Source organism: Polypterus senegalus, chromosome 4 (assembly GCF_016835505.1).
Source record: "Polypterus senegalus isolate Bchr_013 chromosome 4, ASM1683550v1, whole genome shotgun sequence".
Lineage (NCBI taxonomy): Eukaryota > Metazoa > Chordata > Cladistia > Polypteriformes > Polypteridae > Polypterus > Polypterus senegalus.
The window spans coordinates 69265763-69284103 of NC_053157.1; the positions used below are offsets into that span (position 1 = coordinate 69265763).

At 38.6% G+C, this 18341-nt stretch overlaps 1 protein-coding gene across 1 annotated transcript in view; it reads right to left on the reverse strand.

The window, feature by feature from the left end:
- klhl8 (kelch-like family member 8) overlaps positions 1 to 17603 on the reverse strand; it is an 80558-nt gene extending 62955 nt beyond the window's left edge. The window contains exons 1-2 of the mRNA XM_039750822.1: positions 17548 to 17603; positions 534 to 749 (exon numbers count right to left, since the gene is read on the reverse strand). Coding sequence (XP_039606756.1) covers positions 534 to 731 — 198 coding nt within the window. The 5' untranslated portion in view covers positions 732 to 749; positions 17548 to 17603. The remainder of the gene's footprint in view (positions 1 to 533; positions 750 to 17547) is intronic.
- Positions 17604 to 18341: the final 738 nt, after the last annotated feature.

The following is an 18341-nucleotide window of genomic DNA, read 5'->3' on the forward strand; positions in this document are numbered from 1 at the left end:
CAGTTAAAACAAGACTTAAAACACAAAGTTCACATTTCTTCGTTTTCTCTTTTAATTGTGTGACAGCTAAAATTCAAAGTGTACACTACTTGCCTTTGACCGTTTTGCCCGACTTGAAATACTGATTACTCCTTGGCATTTTCTTAACATGATGCCTATTTTTTTACTATTGTTTGTTAAAACTCTGCTCACAAAGAAATTGACAAAGCTGACTGCTTCCACATAAACAAAATATTCTTTCTATGCATGAAAAAGTCTGTTATATGCAATTCACCATATTGTTAAGGATAGTCCCATTTGTAAGCAGGTGATGGCAAGCGTGAATATGCTTAGTTTGTCTCATAGCTCTCTACTCCATCTTGTGGATGGAAAAGAAACAAAAGAAACTGCAATACAAGCTAAATAAAGCAATGCCACAATCATGGCAAACTATCTGATTCGATCTCATAGTGTAAGCTCTCACAGAACCAACACTGTATATTACAATTTTTAACTTACTCATAAAAAGTTAACTTGATATGTTTAGGCCTCACCTTTAGTGTTATGTCACACAGCTCTCCCACATCATATAAACGACACAATGATCTATGAAAATCTTTCCAAGCTTCATGTGCTTCAAACACAAATTTTCCATCAGTCTCAGATTCTTCTTCTAAAGTTTTCTCACGATGTTCCTTCTCCTTTTGCTTTTGCAGTTTGGCATGTTCAGGTACCATGTCTCCTGAAGCCATTCCAACTATTTTTTTAACCTATGAAAATACAAAACATGTACATGAGACTATTTCTGATAACATACCTGACTCAGCAATGGTTACTTCTACATTAAACTTTGATGTTTACTGTTTATTTATTTCTTTAAGGTATCCAGATGACCATCAGTTACAGTAAAGAAGCACATTTAAAATAATTTGTATTAAATTTAAATATACCCATACCTTTGCTTAAGTAATCTACTTTGTCTCAGCCTTCTATATATTTTGAATACATAGTATACTCTTCCAATTAACCCATTTTTTTTGCTATGAGAACATGATGGAAATATAGAACCTACTAATTAGCCCATTTACTATAAATCAATGATCGACATTATATACTAACTGCAACGTGCTGGGAAAGAAGCCAGCTGTGATAGAACCAAGACCCTTTCCACAAGAACCTGGGTATTTTTTTTTTTTTTAAAAAACACTAGGGGGCTTCGCTCAGCCACCCCCGATTTGGTTTACCGGATATACAAGAGATTGTTATTTTCACAGGAATTGTTATATATGCATTATTTTCACTTTTACTTCATAACTTTTATAAAAACAATGGTTAAATCTCTTTCTTGCATTAACTAAAATGTTAATAAAATTCATTATGCAATACTACTGAAATATATTCATCTTTTTTTTTTTTAAATACAATGATGAATATTTTAGAAATACAATAAATGAACAAATTGACACAAATGCAGCTAATATTTAAAGAAAAACAACACAGAAGGAATGTAGTCAAAGATGACATGAACAAGGGTCTGCTGTTACATGTATTTTACATTAAAATTACCGGCAGATCTTTACATATTTCTGTTCATATGGATGTTTGCTATTCAGCACTCAAATATATTTACAGTGTAACTAGTATGGATACCTGGCTGTCGCTCGGGTTGGAAAACAGTTTCCATTTATTATTTGGTTATTAATTCATTATTCAAATATTGTTCAAAAGTCAAACTGCATTATTAACAAATAATGGCTTAAGAGTGCCGTACGATACACAACGTTTCTCGTTTCGCCATTAGAAGCAACAATGTATAAATTCTTTCCAGATCCTACTCTGGAACAGGGGGTGTATAGCTGGCCATGTGAACATCACAGTTTTTTGACGTAAACTCCAGTAACTTTAAGTGATTATCCTTCTGCTTCATTTATAGACGTTTCAAATGTGAGACATACAGGAAATTAAAGTTGTTTGAAGTCGAAAGGGAGTTCATCAGAAATTACAGGCATACGTGGAATAAAAACGTCCACTCCCTTTGCGACTCTAGTCGGAATAATAGCCTCGATCACATGTGAATGACGTGACAATTTTTTCAGTTACTAATTACTTATTTTCTCTTTTTTAGTATTCTTTGACAATATTCGGCACTACCGTCTCCTTTAGCATTCTTTTGATGTAGGAAAGGATGAAAGACACCACCACTATAATGATACCAGCAATATCATATTTTGTTGAACTTTTCACCGTATCTAGATATTAATTAATAATTATAATGGTTCCTGCCTTGTGCCCTGTGTTGGCTGGGATTGGCTCCAGCAGACCCCCATGACCCTGTGTTCGGATTCAGCGGGTTGGAAAATGGATGGATGGATGATCAAATTTACTGTTCGGGTGGTTGGGATGTCTTTTGGTCATGGAACCCCTAGAGGTTTACTTTCCTCAGCTCCCACAATGTCGGTAAATTTTTTCTCCCACCTAGACATTTGCCCATAGAATATGTTTAAAAAAAAAAAAAATGAAACAGACTTTTTTCATTATAACCAGCTGAGACAAACACCTAAAATTATTTGGTTTTAATGTTAATTTCCCTTAGGGATTTTTTGATGGTATGGGTCAGCTCCATACTCCCACTCTTGTTTGGTAGCCTTTTCAACCTGACACCATCGATAGTCATGACCAAATGAGCTTGGCAGATGAGGACACACACACATACACAAAATTAAGGGAAAGGTGCAAAGGTACTCTTTTTATAAAAAAAATTCAAAAATCAAAGTGTCCAAAAGTGCAGTGCTAACAAAAGCGTTCAGTAAATAAATAATCCGATAAAGAAAAATGTAATACTAGTGGAGGCTGAGCTACAGTAATTGAGCTAAACTTTTGTATAAAAAAGGAATACAAATAAACATTCCTGTTGATTTGAATATTTGTCTTTATGTGCATATATTTTGTAGAATTCTAGAATTTTTCTAGAATTGGACCAATTCCATCTCCTACAAATTATGAGTTTACGTACAAATGAACATAAAGTAGCATAAAATATATTTAGTTTTGACCAACAATTATATTATCAGAAAACATTAGATTGATTTTTTTTTTCTTTCAAGAAATTAGGTGAAAAAAAAAAAATCTGAGCTTGCTGGGCTGAATCTCCTGTTCTCATCAAATGAATGTTGACAGGAGGGGTTGAGGGCACATGTCGAGTCGACATCCAGGGGTAGAGGGCGACAATCAGCTGTTAATGGCGACAAAACTCAGTTACATCACAGGCATTCCCTCTCTGCTTGGAGGAATGTTAGGCCGGATTTATACTTCATGCGTCGCGACACATGCTGCAGCGGACACTCCTGCTACACAAGTGTTGTAGTGTTTATACTTGCGCGTGTACTTGACGTAAATCTGAAGGAATCCAGCAGGTGGCAGTGCGAGATATTGTCACGGTGATAACTGGTTGTGATAACTGGTTTGGCTTCGCTGTGAACTGCCTGGAACACCCATTAAAAATTCTGATGACAACTTACCGCAATATCTCTAAAAAGGAAGTTTAAAGATTAAATCCATCAGTCCAGGGGTTTGTCCATTTCAGCTAGCATTGGGCATGAGGCAGAAACAATCCCTGGACAAGGCATCAGCTCATTGCAAGGTGAATACAAGCATTCACATACACTAGCGTCATTTTAGTGTAACCAAATCTGCATATCTTTGGAAGGAAACCGGAGCACACCGTGGAAACTCAGCAGGAAAATATGTAAACGGCAGGCAGGGAATATCAGCAACGTGACTCCCTACAAGACAGCAGCGCTAACGCACTGCCAACGTGTCACCCCCGTGTGTGTAATTATTAACAGTATTCATTATTTAAATAAAATTACTGATTTATCTGTAACATGTAGCATACATACTTTAACACATTTCATCATGAAAGTGGTATCAAGTATAAATCTAAGGATTCTAAATTTGCAGAGAGTTGGAATATCATAAATTTAATGTGCTTGATGTGGCGATCTAAAGCTGGCGATCCGCTGCTGTCAGGACCGGATGGAAGTCCTAGAAAAAAAGACGGCACAGAAGACGGTATGTGAGACTTTTAAAATATATTGTGTCATTACGATCGGGAATATGCAATGCTTGAATATAAAAGCACCACGAATACATTTGTATGTCAGCATTTTGCTTCACCACATCGAACCATTCATCAAACACTGAATCGCGCACACTGATCTCGTAGGATCCGCAACGCTTTCTGTCACATGTAGATAGTAAACAGAGACTCTGACGTCACATTCCAACTTTTAGCACACTGCGCCCTCCCGACTTTTTGCTGGTACTGCAACCCAGCATGTGGGCAGAAAACTTGGTGGCAGTGGCATGGCACAATGTCAAACGGGCGACTTGTCTCTCTACAGTACACACTAACAATATATGAGAGAAAATGCAGCAACAGACAAATGAAAAGGAAACACCAGTGCAACACATATTGTAAGCAGTGCAGTGTGGCAATGCATGCAATTGGCTGCTTTGAGCGATATCTTACTTTGCAGGACTTTGCTGTGTAACATATATGTGATATGTATGTGAAATCATATAGTATGCAGGCTCATACAACATGCAAGACAGTAACATTTGTCAAAAGTAAATATTGTTTGTTGATTTGATATGCTAAACAATTGCTTTGTGTTCTTTTTTGGAAAAATATTCAGTCCTGGGAGAAAAGAAACAAAAAACAAATTAGCTCTAAAAGAGTTAAATTCTAAGAGCCCATTCATGCCTAAATGTTCTTCTATCACTTTAGCACTAGACTAGAATGCTCCTAAACCACTTAAAGTTATTTTCAATGACGCTAAGTGTTTTAGCAGAAAGAGCTTTAGAAGGTTCCTGCATTCAGCAGTTTGTACGTTTTCGGTCATTTGCTTATTCCACTGAAATCAATGATAATGCTCATAAAATGCTGATAAAATAAAACAGTGTTTAGGAAACATTTTTACAGGAAGTCAATGCCTCTTCCTGGGTGAAGCAGCTAAGAGAAACTAACAAAACAGTGACAAGATTTTAAAAAACATTGTAAGTGTAGATTAAAGATTAGGACAACCTAGCCGACCCGCAGCGTAGCGTACGCCGCATAATTATTCATTGATGGGTGAACACTTCCTGAAAGACACAGTTGTCCAAATGGGGTGGGTTTGAGGATACAACTGTGAGTGAATGAAAAGATGGAACTCTCGAGAGAGCAACATACAATTGTCCGTGACTGAAAACTGGTTTTGGCAGATACAGGCATATCTTTTTGAAAGTTTGGCCCTGTGCCTTATTAATTGTCATTGCAAAGGCTAATCTAACAGGAAATTGTCTGCGTGTAAAAGTAAAAGGCAAATTTGAATCTGATGGGGTCAGGGAAATCTGGGGAATAAAGAGTAAAGAGAGATGTGTGATAGGAGCTGCGATAGTTTTACACTCCAGTAGATTGCGGTGAATGCTGGTATCAGTCAGTCTAGTGCCATTACAGAGACATCTTGCTGGCATGAGGTTTCTAAGAAGCATGACGACTGAACCAATTTTAATTTTGAGTTTATGCGGAGGCATGCCAGTGGGAGTAAGACTGTTAAGAAATTCTTCGGGGAATGAAAGTTGATCTGCGGGATCATCGGTGGCAATGGAGTCAACACTGGTGAAAGTTACTTCGTCGGTTGGGATAAGTTTCAGTACTTGTTCATTAAGGTGTAGTGAGTCTTCGTTGGTGATGCTTAATATAGCTTGCGTATGGAGTTGTTCCGGAGTGACAGTTGAGAAGTCGATGTCGCCATATAGTTGTTGAACGGGATCAGAATTAAAAGGAAAACAATGTGAAGGTAATGTTACAGCTGTTCCGTTTTTCCCATCTCCAACATCGAGGAGCCATTTTGCGAAATGTTGTTCGTGAGGAAGAGCTCTCATATTTGTCGTCAGTGTAAGTACATGCATGCAACGCCACAAAGGTTGCTTGTTAATGCAACTGGTGACAGTAAGTGCACGGGAGCCATGCATAATGACGGGGAGTATTTGTCAGAAATCTCCACCCAATAGTATTGTTTTCCCTCTGTAATGGAAGGATTTTTCTAAAGAGAGGGGGGGGAAATCAAGAGAGCAGATGGGCGTTGGTCGCTCAGCGCAAAAACCAGCTTCAAGAAGGAAAAGTACTGGGAATATGGCCAGAGGGTTATGCTGACTTGTTTTTCACTTGTTTTTCACTTCGAGGGGCTTCACTATTTTTGTGTGCCTTTTGGTACCAGACGCCGTCTCCGTCAGGACCAAGTGCAAAACAACACCGCGTCCCGTGGAAAGGTGTGTGTGCTGAAACTAATCACTTCTGTATACACTGCTTGCACGTAAGCCGCTTTGGGCAAGGACGCTCAATTAGTATATAAGGGAAGGTTTCGCCCTCAGTTTCTTTGGAGGCTCAACCGTGGGGACAGCATGCACCGCCCGGTACAATTGACAAGGCAAAATGGGTTGGTCCTTTGACAAGACTGACAAGCGGGCCCCCTCAGTCTACTGGTCTGGGATGATGGCTCTATGTCTTTTTATATGTCTGTAAGTATTGTTTTGTTTTGTATGTCTGCATTATATGTGTTTGATTATTATAGTTGATTAAGTAAATAAAATAGAAGTATTGGACCTCTTCTCTCTGATTCTTTGCCTACTTATGTTCTAATCCCTGGAACCATTTTCCCGCAACAAAACACCCTCCAAATGGCTGTGTGTCACCCATGAGGTCACGTAATAACCTATCAAATGCATGTGTCATTGGCGCCTCGTCCCATATTATCAATTTGGATTGTAGAAGATGTTGAGCGTGTGGCGAGGTAGGTTTGATGTTGCATGTGGAAGTAGTAGTCAGCTTCAACGGTATTTTAAAAACGGAATGTGCAGTACGTCCACCCGGTAACAATGTTGCAGCTATTCCTGTAGATGCTACAGTTGTAGGAATGTCTCCCCTAGCTCTGATGTTATGAATCAGGGTTTTGTAGACAAAGGTTTTCCCTGTTCCTGCAGGACCATCTAAGAAGAAGCATGTTTGTCGCGGATGGGAATCGCTGTATACAGCGTTTAAACGTGTTAGATGAGGTGTTGGGGGCGGGCACATGAGCAGGCAGTGCGCATGCCTGGAGAGCGAGAGTGGGTGTGGGAGGAGGGTTAGAGTTGGAGGACGGGGCTCCGTCGTGCGTACACCATGGTAGTGTCATCTATACTAATAAAAGACAAAGCCCTCACTGACTCACTCACTCACTCACTCACCACTAATTCCCCAACTTCCCATGTAGGTAGAAGGCTGAAATTTGGCAGGCTCATTCCTTACAACTTACTTACAAAGGTTGGGCAGGTTTCATTTCAAAATTCTACGTGTAATGGTCATAACTGGAACCTGTTTTTCTCCATATACTGTAATGGACGTTAGCTCGATGGCCGTGGGGGGCGGAGCTGCGTGTGACATCATCATGCCTCCCACGTAATTACATGAACGGACTATGACCGCAGTACATAGAAAAGAAGGAAGAGCTCCAAAGAGCGCTGAAGAAAAACGCCGAATTCTTTATTCGCGAGATACAGGTTTAATGAGAAGACAAGAGGTATAAACGAGACTTTGGATCACTTTGTAACGGAGTTAAAATTGCTGTAGCAACAAACCGGGTCTTAGCTAACATTAAATAAAGCCGTGGACATCGCAACATCACACAAAAGAGCAGCATCCATGCATCAAACCTGTTCAAAAAATGCATTACACAATTGACAAGGTAGGAAAAGAATATGCTCCAAGTTGAGGACCACAGCTAACGCGGTCTTGTAGAAGCAACTTCATCACGCTGCCACCAAATACTCACAGAAAAATCCACAAGTTAATACACACGCTGTCTCTAGAGTTTCTCCACGCTCAATGTATTCCTCGCATCCCCTTTATACCCTCTGATCTCCCATTTCAATTCAGATGCCTCCAATTTCCAGTAAGGCTCTGCTGCACGATGACCAGTAATAAGTCTCAGGGACAGACCCTACAAAACGATGCCATTGATTTCAGGCAAGATTGCTTTTCTCCTGGACAACTATACGTTGCATTCTCAAGAGTGAGCTCGCGCAGCTTCGTTATATTACAACCGGAGTGTAACCAGAAACTTGTAAGTGCCGGGTCTTAGCTAACATTAAATAAAGCCGTGGACATCGCAACATCACACAAGAGAGCAGCTCACGTGAACGGACTGAACGCAGTACGAGTGATCAGTTCCATGCATCAAACCTGTTCAAAAAACGCATTACACAATTGACAAGGTGATGGCTTTATATGTCGTTCGTTTATAAAATAGCGGAGATGCTGTGTAAAGGCTGTTTCACAAAAAACCAGCGGAGCGTCTTATATGAGCAGGCAGTCAGCTAAAGAAGGGAATCAATAAATATCTATAATCGTAATAAACGAACAAAAAATAACGTACAAGCCACGGATTAAATAAAGGAAATGGGTACCTGAACAGTAAAGTAAGTCTCGAATAGCTACACAATAACTATAAGAATCGTAATAAACGAACAATAAAACAGTACAGAACCGCGAAGCAAGGAGAAACGATGGCCTTATATGGCGTTCGTTTATAAAGCAGCGGAGAAGCTGTGTGAAGGCAGCTACACAAAAAACAGCAGAGCGCCACACTCTGAATGTATTCCTGGCATCACCGTTATACCCTCCGATCTCCCATTTCAATTCAAATGCCTCAAATTTCCAATAAGGCTCGGCTTTGCGATGACAATTAATAAGTCTCAGGGACACACCCTACAAAAGGTTGCCATTGATTTGAGGCAACACTGCTTTCCTCCTGGACAAAACTATACATTGCATCCTCAAAAGTAATCTCAGTGCACAGCTTCGTCATATTACAACCGGACTGCAAAACCGGTATACAAAGAGATCCTTAACAGATAGTTATTGGTATATTTTCCATCAGTTTAAAAAGGTTTTCTTTTCTTCTTAATAAAAATTTAAAAGCAGTTCTTCGTCGCTGCAAAGCGCGGGGATTTTGCTATATACAGTATTGTACAAACCGGATTCCAAAAAAGTTGGGACACTAAACAAATTGTGAATAAAATCTGAATGCAATGATGTGGAGATGGCAAATGTTGATATTTTATTTGTAATAGAACGTAGATGACAGATCAAACGTTTAATCCGAGTAAATGTATCATTTTAAAGGAAAAATATGTTGATTCAAAATTTCACGGTGTCAACAAATCCCAAAAAAGTTGGGACAAGTAGCAATAAGAGGCTGGAAAAAGTAAATTTGAGCATAACGAAGAGCTGGAAGACCAATTAACACTAATTAGGTCAATTGGCAACATGATTGGGTATGAAAAGAGCTTCTCAGAGTGGCAGTGTCTCTCAGAAGCCAAGATGGGTAGAGGATCACCAATTCCCACAATGTTGCGCAGAAAGATAGTGGAGCAATATCAGAAAGGTGTTACCCAGCGAAAAATTGCAAAGACTTTGCATCTATCATCATCAACTGTGCATAACATCATTCGAAGATTCAGAGAATCTGGAACAATCTCTGTGCGTAAGGGTCAAGGCCGTAAAACCATACTGGATGCCCGTGATCTCCGGGCCCTTAAACGACACTACACCACAACCAGGAATGCTACTGTAAAGGAAATCACAGAATGGGCTCAGGAATAATTCCAGAAACCATTGTCAGTGAACACAATCCACCGTGCCATCCGCCGTTGCCAGCTGAAACCCTACAGTGCAAAGAAGAAGCCATTTCTAAGCAAGATCCACAAGCTCAGGCATTTTCACTGGGCCAGGGATCATTTAAAATGGAGTGTGGCAAAATGGAAGACTGTTCTGTGGTCAGACGAGTCACGATTCGAAGCTCTTTTTGGAAATCTGAGATGCCATTTCATCCGGACCAAAGAGGACAAGGACAACCCAAGTTGTTATCAACGCTCAGTTCAGAAGCCTGCATCTCTGATGGTATGGGGTTGCATGAGTGCGTGTGGCATGGGCAGCTTGCATGTCTGGAAAGGCACCATCAATGCAGAAAAATATATTCAGGTTCTAGAACAACATATGCTCTCATCCAGACGTCTCTTTCAGGGAAGACCCTGCATTTTTCAACAAGATAATGCCAGACCACATTCTGCATCAATCACAACATCATGGCTGCGTAGGAGAAGGATCCGGGTACTGAAATGGCCAGTCTGCAGTCCAGATCTTTCACCTATAGAGAACATTTGGCGCATCATAAACAGGAAGGTGCGACAAAGAAGGCCCAAGACGATTGAACAGTTAGATGCCTGATTAGACAAGAATGGGAGAGCATTCCTATTTCTAAACTTGAGAAACTGATCTCCTCGGTCCCCAGACGTCTGTTGAGTGTTGTAAGAAGGGGAGATGCCACACAGTGGTGAAAATGGCCTTGTCCCAACTTTTTAGGGATTTGTTGACACCATGAAATTTTGAATCAACATATTTTTCCCCTTAAAATGATACATTTTCTCAGTTTAAACTTTTGTTCTATGATTTATGTTCTATTCTGAATAAAATATTAGAAGTTGGCACCTCCACATCATTGCATTCAGTTTTTATTCACGATTTGTATAGCGTCCCAACTTTTTTTGGAATCCGGGTTGTATATGTATATACAGTAATCCCTCCAGAACCCCCCGCGATAGATGAAAATCCGCGAAGTAGAAACCATATGTTTGTATGGTTATTTTTATATATTTTAAGCCCTTACAAACTCTCCCACACTGTTAACATTATTAGAGCCCTCTAGACATGAAATAACACATTTTAGTCAAAAGTTTAAACTGTGCTCCATGACAAGACAGAGATGACAGTTCTTTCTCACAATTAAAAGAATGCAAATATATCTTCTTCTCTTCAGGAGCAGAGAATTTCAGAGAGAGAGAGAGAGAGAGAGAGAGAGAGAGAGAGAGATCGCTCACAAAGAAAAGCAAACAATCAAAAAATCAATATGTGTGCTTTTAAGTTTGCCCGGCATTTTTAAGAGGAGCGTCAGTATCTTCTAAGCAAACAGCCTCTGTGCAAACAGCACCTCTGCTCACATCTCCTCCGTCAGGGCAGAGAACATCAAAGAGAGAGCGAGATTAAAGCAAACAATCAAAAAATCAATAAGTGTGTTTTTGGAAGCACCGCCATAAAGCGGCCGGCATTTCTTAGAGGTGCATCCGTATCCACTAGGCAAACAGCTTCTGTGCAAACAGCACCTGTGCTCACACCCCCTCCGTCAGGCGCAGAGAATGTCAGAGAGGGTGAGAGAGAGGCAGAGACAAGCAAACAATCGAGCACCGCACGGGAAGCATATCTTCTAGCATTGAGGATTTTTAGTTAATATGTAATACATGCTCTGATTGGGTAGCTTCTAAGCCACCCGCCAATAGCGTCCCTTGTACAAAACAATTACATTACCAATCATGTTACGTTATTTTTAAAATGTTTCCTTTTGTTTTTTAATAACTTCTTTAACACACTACTTCTCTGCTGCGAAGCGCGGGTATTTTGCTAGTTATATATATAGGTTTCAACAAACAGGAAGAGGGGTAGCTGGCACAGAGCTCTTCCTCACCATATGGGATTTGCATGTGTCTGTGCATTTCTGGATTGATTGGTATTATCAAGCATGTTGAACGGAGTACTATTATCTGTTTTAATACTGAATACTAAAAATGTGCCCCTTTGCCACAAAAACAACATCAATGCCTGTATATATTTTGTAAACACATTTACCAGTTTTTTAGCTTCAGTGTTCATATGGGTGCTTGGTTATATCCTTACCCCAAAATAGCAGTACTGGTTGTGTTTGTTATTATCTTGTCAGTCTTGTAGTCAAGACTCACGTCTTTACAATAAGCTAGACCAAAAAAATTCAGATTCAGAAGGGCCATAGTGGCTATAGGATATTCATACCAGGCACATTTTTATTTAGTAACCAATTACTGATGCTAACATGGCCAAATAACTTGATCTCAGAACACAAAAATGAGGGTGTGCGAAATCTTGATCTGCTGTGATCCACAAAATATCTGGATGGTACCCTGTAAAAAAATGAAAATCTAAACTTTGGACAAATCTGGATTGTTAACAAGAGCAGTAACAAGCCAAGGAAATAAACAGGTTTCATACATATACAAATACCATAATTTTTTACACCATAGAAAATTACAGCATTTAAGGCAATGAGAAAATTTGCTTAGAGGTTTTTTCTGTTGTAATTTAGATGTATAAGATGAATATACTCACAAGCTAAAAAGGTACAACATCTCAGACGTTTGGATGAGCAGCACTAAATGCTTGGTCACCTACTGTGTAAAGTTTTGAGGAAAAAACTGAAAGAACTTAAGACTCTGATAAACACAGATAACATGATGGCTTATGAAACTGAAGCAGACTGCTGAGATATGAAGGGCTAGACCAAGAATAGACTTGAAAATTAGCAAAAGAATCTTATACTGAATCTGAAACTTAACAGAGGCTAAAGGAGTTAACTACTGGAGTAATAGGTTCCTAATTTTTAGTAGGGGAGAGAAAGTTGGCAGCTGAAAGTTGTACGTAGTGCAGTCTCCTAAGTCCCTGGGAAGAAACACAATATAGAATAGCAATACAGTAGTCCAAAGACTGGGTTTGATAAAAGCAAAAGAGTCTCAACTGCACTGCAAATGTGAAAGAACATGTTTTGTTTTTTTAATAAAATAAAAGAAATCTGTCTTAATAGTGTCCTTAATATAGGGTTCAAATAAGGGAGTGGATATAAAATAACTCCAAAATGCCTGACTTCTCAAGTGGGGAATGGAAAAACCTTTTTTATATTATTTATTTATATATACATACACAGTATAACAATGCTGAACAGCATTTTCTGTAATTACTAAATGTTTTTATAACAATTCTGTCCAATTTTTCTTAAATCTCTATTTATTTGTGATGAAAAATCTTAAATCTTTCTTCATAACTCCTACCCAACAGTCTGCAAAGTACTGTAGTAGCTGTTCTATGAACCTTTTTCTGCAGTGTTGTGTGCTTCTTGTAATATATATTAATATATTGTCCGGAACTGCACAATATAATGAAGACTAGAACTTATCCCTGAACTATGGGACATAAGGCTGGAATAAACCTAGAGGAGTCACTAATAAATTGCAGGACACACTCACACTAAGACAATCTATAGTAATAAGCAACAAAGCATGGTTTCAAAGACATAAAATGTACAAAGAAAACCACAGAACATGGAAGGTGAAAAGTCACATGAAGACTAAATACAGCACAATATTTTAGATGAGGCTTCATGAGTGCAACTACTCATCTTACTTATATACCACATTATTCAGTCACTTCTGTATACTATCTGTTTGTGGACTGACGAGTCTGGTAGGCTTTTTAAATCTCATTCTCTCTTGGAATGTTTACCATTACCTCTGGACCCCTCATAAAAATAAATATATTTAAACAATAAAGTTAATATGCCACACCAGATTTTGGTCAAGTCTGTTCATATGAGAGAAGTACTTGCCTAACAGGAGAAAGTGTGGCAGGAGTTGCTATGCACAAAGGAGAGGAGGTGATGGATGCAGATGTTCAGAGGATCATTTATATGTGTACAGAGTACAGCAAAATTCTTACTTGTGATAATCAGCATCTGCAGGTGCTGGAGTTTTCATGGTGGGATGGCTGATCCACTCCCACAGGCTAGAATAGGTATTATCTCTTGTATTAGGTAGGCCTGGAGAGAACCTTGTCTCTTTTTATTTCTCTTTTGTTATTTTACTACTTTGTGTATTATCAATCTCTGTGTGTTTTCAGCCTATGAAAACACTTTTTTCTTTATCCCCATGAACCTGCTCTGCATAGGTGGATTTGGAAGATGGATAGATAGATCCCCATAGCAGTTATCTGGGTTTCTGGTGTGCTGCATTGCCCCTTCCAGTTGGCTCAACATATTCACCGAATGTATAGACATAAACGTATTTAACTTTCTAGTTAGATTTGATCCAAATTCTGCATGGAAATCAAAAACAGAACATTCAAAGGCCCCCAGACTGATCCCAAAAGAGCCTTAATTTTAACTCAGAAAAGTATCGTAATTGAAAGTTTACTGTATTTTAGTAAATAGTGCAAAGGCTCCCTAGATCTGCACCCCCTCCAAACTGTAATGGAATAACTTACCGCCAGTTTCTTAAAAGTCAAATTAAACAATATTAAACGCTGCACTACAATCAACTCAGTTTGTTGCTTCATATAAAACTCCCAGCATATTGGTAAAATGTCATAATGCACCTAAAAGATCCATATCAAATATCTGGTACGACACCTATACTTCTTGTAATTCCATTAAATTTTCCTGATTGGCCTTTTATAGTTTTTAAAATAGCATGCCATTTGATCCCGTGTCCCTATAAACTGGCATTACAGACCTATACACAAATAGTAACTTTTTTAAACTATGAATTTAGTGTATGTGCAACTTACTTTACCATACATCTGATTTTAGTATAGCTACTCATACATGTCTTCTCTTCCTTCACTGTCTTCTTACTGCTAAAATGCATAAAAATTTCTACATTAGCAATATTCTTCTAAAACTGAATATGCATTTGTATGTTTGCTTTTACCTGTTGAGTTCATGCATTTAAAAGCCCAAAGAAAACAGCACCAGCATTATGGAGACTTGCCTTTTCCTCACTAAATTGTCCACTGGAAAGAAAAAGAAAAAAAAAAAATTCGGCTTTCCTATCACTTATGAGTTTTGGCATGAAAACTTGGAATGCACTGCTACAGAAATACTTTTAGTGTCATCATTTATCAGATTATCCCATGTATTTCCTACTAGTCAGCCCCCTAGTATGTATAAAGTGTTTAGGTTCTAGAATTATACTTTGTAACAGCATCAGCTAATTTCAAAAAGTTACCCAGCACAGAGGACACAAAGCCAAAAGAGTAGAGGTGATATTTTGGAAAAACTATTGCATTCTTCCGAAATTTATTGTTGTGGTATGATTAGTACTAACTGAATGTTGTGTGATGTTCTCATTGCCAGCAGTAGTCAAACTGATTTAATAAATTAAATGAATTTTTCCACTCTGATGTTCAAATCATATATGCACGACAACTCAGATCCCAAGAATTTGCTTACTCACAATAATGTCATTACAAGGTTAGCATTCTGCTCACTTGACCTTGTTGTTTCAGTATTTTTGTTTACATGTAAGCAGATACGGTTGATTCCCCAAGAACCACGCCAGGTAGATATCCTAAATGTTAATTAAAAACAAAACACATAACCTTCTCCAGACGGCTTAATCCAGTTAAGATTTGTAGGGATCTTAAGGCTACACAGGCAGCAATGACCACAAAGAACATGGCACCAGACCATTATACATACATACATACACTATTTAAAAGAATTCTTTCCTTTCAATGCTAAATCAGCAAAACACAGCAAATCTACTGCCCCCATAAATTTGAAAAGTTAGGTTTGATTTTGTCATACCAACAACATAAAATCATTACTCTCATGCATCATCAGGAAGAACTTTGCATTTTACAGACATTTTCATCTTCTCTTTTAATGTAACTCAATGTTCCAAGTTAAAAGGCTGAACATGTGTGAAAGCACAAAACTTCAAGAAGCCATTCAACTGAACGACATTACAAGAAAAATCCAAATATGTTAAAGGTGCTCTGATGAAAACATTAAGATTCATGTGCATATCAGGTTTAAAAGGCTTTACACATACATTAAAAACTGTTTATGAAATCTCTTCGATTTCAGTATGAGCGTTAATGTAGAATACTCTCCAGAGTATTCTCTTATTCCACCCACATAAATCACATAAAGAAACTTGCTTACTTTTACCACTGTAACATATCACGTGTTGGCTCCTTCCTCTCCTTTTCTAACACTGAGAAACTTGTCCGTGCTTTTATCACATCCTGCATCGATTACTGTAACTCCCACTGTACAGGCAGGTACCCCTTCTAATCTTATATCACTGCTCCAGCTTATTCAAAACTCAGCTGCAAGAGTCCTTACACGGACCAGCAGCAGCGAGCAAACTATATCCATCCTGCTCCGCCTTCACTGGCTCGCTGTGTCTTACAGAACCGAACATAAAATTCTACTAATAACCTACAAAGCCTTAAACGACCTTTCGCCAAACTACATCAGTGACTTTCTCCATCACTATGTGCCTGTCCGCCCACTAAGGTTGGTCCTCAGATTCTGGCAATCTTGTTGTACCCTCACTAATCTACACTCCATGGGTGACAAACTCTGGAATGACCTACCAAAATTAATCAGCTGACTCAATTAACTCTTTTAAAAACCAACTCAAAACTCATCTGTTCAGGAAGACTTTTAGCTCTACCTGACGTTACTACCCTTCTTTCAGTTTACCTCTATGTCAAGATGCTCATATAACCTCTGTGTGTGTGCGCGCTAGACCATCAATTGTGTTGTCTGTTAGTAAATTCAGAGAAAAAAAAAGCCTATCTTACTCTTCTTTATTTATTTATCTGGTTTAGTACAATGCTATATACTGTATACCCTGCCATTCTTTCTTAAACTCTGTGAAGTGCTTTGAGCATGGGAAAGTCGCTATATAAATAAAATGTATTATTACAATAAACTGTAATTTCTGCCCCACATTCAATGTGTAAAACTTTCAGCATTTGTAAGAAGTCTAGAAGTTTGAGTTTGCATCCCAGCTCAGTTTCTCTTTGTATACAGTGTATATTTATTGTATTGGTGAACACTGACTCTTTCAAGTATTCCAGTTTTTAAGTCAAATTGAAAGTGTCTTTTAAATTAAATGACAATTCTAAATCGGCTATATACATGTGGGTGTGTTCCTTGAGGTGGGTTGGAAACTTGTCCCAGGCTGGTCCCTCCAGGGTTGATTCTTGTCCCCAAGACCCCGAGCTTAATCAAGGGGTTTCAGTGATGCATGAATAAAAATCATCACTTAGACAATACAGGGGCAAAACTGGTGAACTATGTGCATATATATTTAGCCATACATGGTAGTGTGGGGTTGCGTTTCCCTAAAAAAACATAAAAGCTGTAATTAAGCACAACTGTTTACCAATATAAAATCGGATATTTCAATATGTCGCTTAGTAAACGAAATCGCACAGACTGCATTAAAAGTACAGTACAGTAACAGAGAAAAGGTTTACACACAATAGACCTTCCGTTATTTTATTACCTAGATGGTTACTGTTCTTCTCACCATACCACACTTTAACTAGACACCAAGACTAGACATACTGCCCTTAAAACCATAACAGATTCCGCATTAGCGAGCTGCCGCAAGCGCAAGTTTCGGACTTCTTCCCAAACCTACAGTCTAGCTTCAAACTTTTGAGTACATCTGACAAAAACAAACAGCAAAAACAGCGCGCGTTACCACACTGATGCTACCGACGTATTAATATGTACATCTATAAACAACACAAGTATTTCTACAATATACTTAACCGTAAATGAACGGGGAGGGGGGGTTGGGGGGTAAAAAAAATCAGAACTAATGCTTTACCTCATTCCTTCTACTTCCTGGGGTTAATACGTTTACTCACGTCCTCCTTTAACCAGGTGTAGCTTGAGTAGCTACATTTAGAGCATCTAGTCCGCAGGCGCAAGAAGCACGCAAAGATATCTGGGAATAGTAGTTTATATGTGTCCCTGTGACTGGTGTTACATCTAATTTGGTTCCACGGCTGAAAAATAACGTATGCTTACGTCTTACAATAAATGCGACATTCTTTGTCTGATCGCCACTTCATGCATTAATATAACTTGTATTAGAAGGTAAAACTGTGATTGTAATGTTACAAAATTATGTAAAGCTGCAATTATGTGAAATGAATGTTTCAAATTCAGCGCAGGGTGTGGGGGCGAGATTTTATGTAACAAATGGGTGTTGATATAATATGCACGGTCTGGTGTCTATCAGAGCAGTGAGAACAGCAATAAGCTGCGGTCCTAAAGTGACAGGACGTTAAACTTAAAGAACAATTAAACAACACCGTTTAGTCCAGCTCAAAGGTTTGAAGAGAGACTGGGTTAATAATTATGAAAAGATGTAAGCATTTGAAAAAAAATCCTTTTTCGCATTTGAAATTTAGAAAATTACAGAAAAAGAAAAGAGGAATAAATGGGGAGATTTCAAAGGAAACGGAATAATCACGCAGGCTTCCAAATGAGCATGCATGCATGAATTGATTCAGCAGTAATAGCAGAGAATTATGTGGTGTTGGTTGTTGAAAGAGGTTATGGGGTGTTGCCACTCAATGTGTTAAAAGTAAATCTCCGTTAAAGGTTATTTATCAT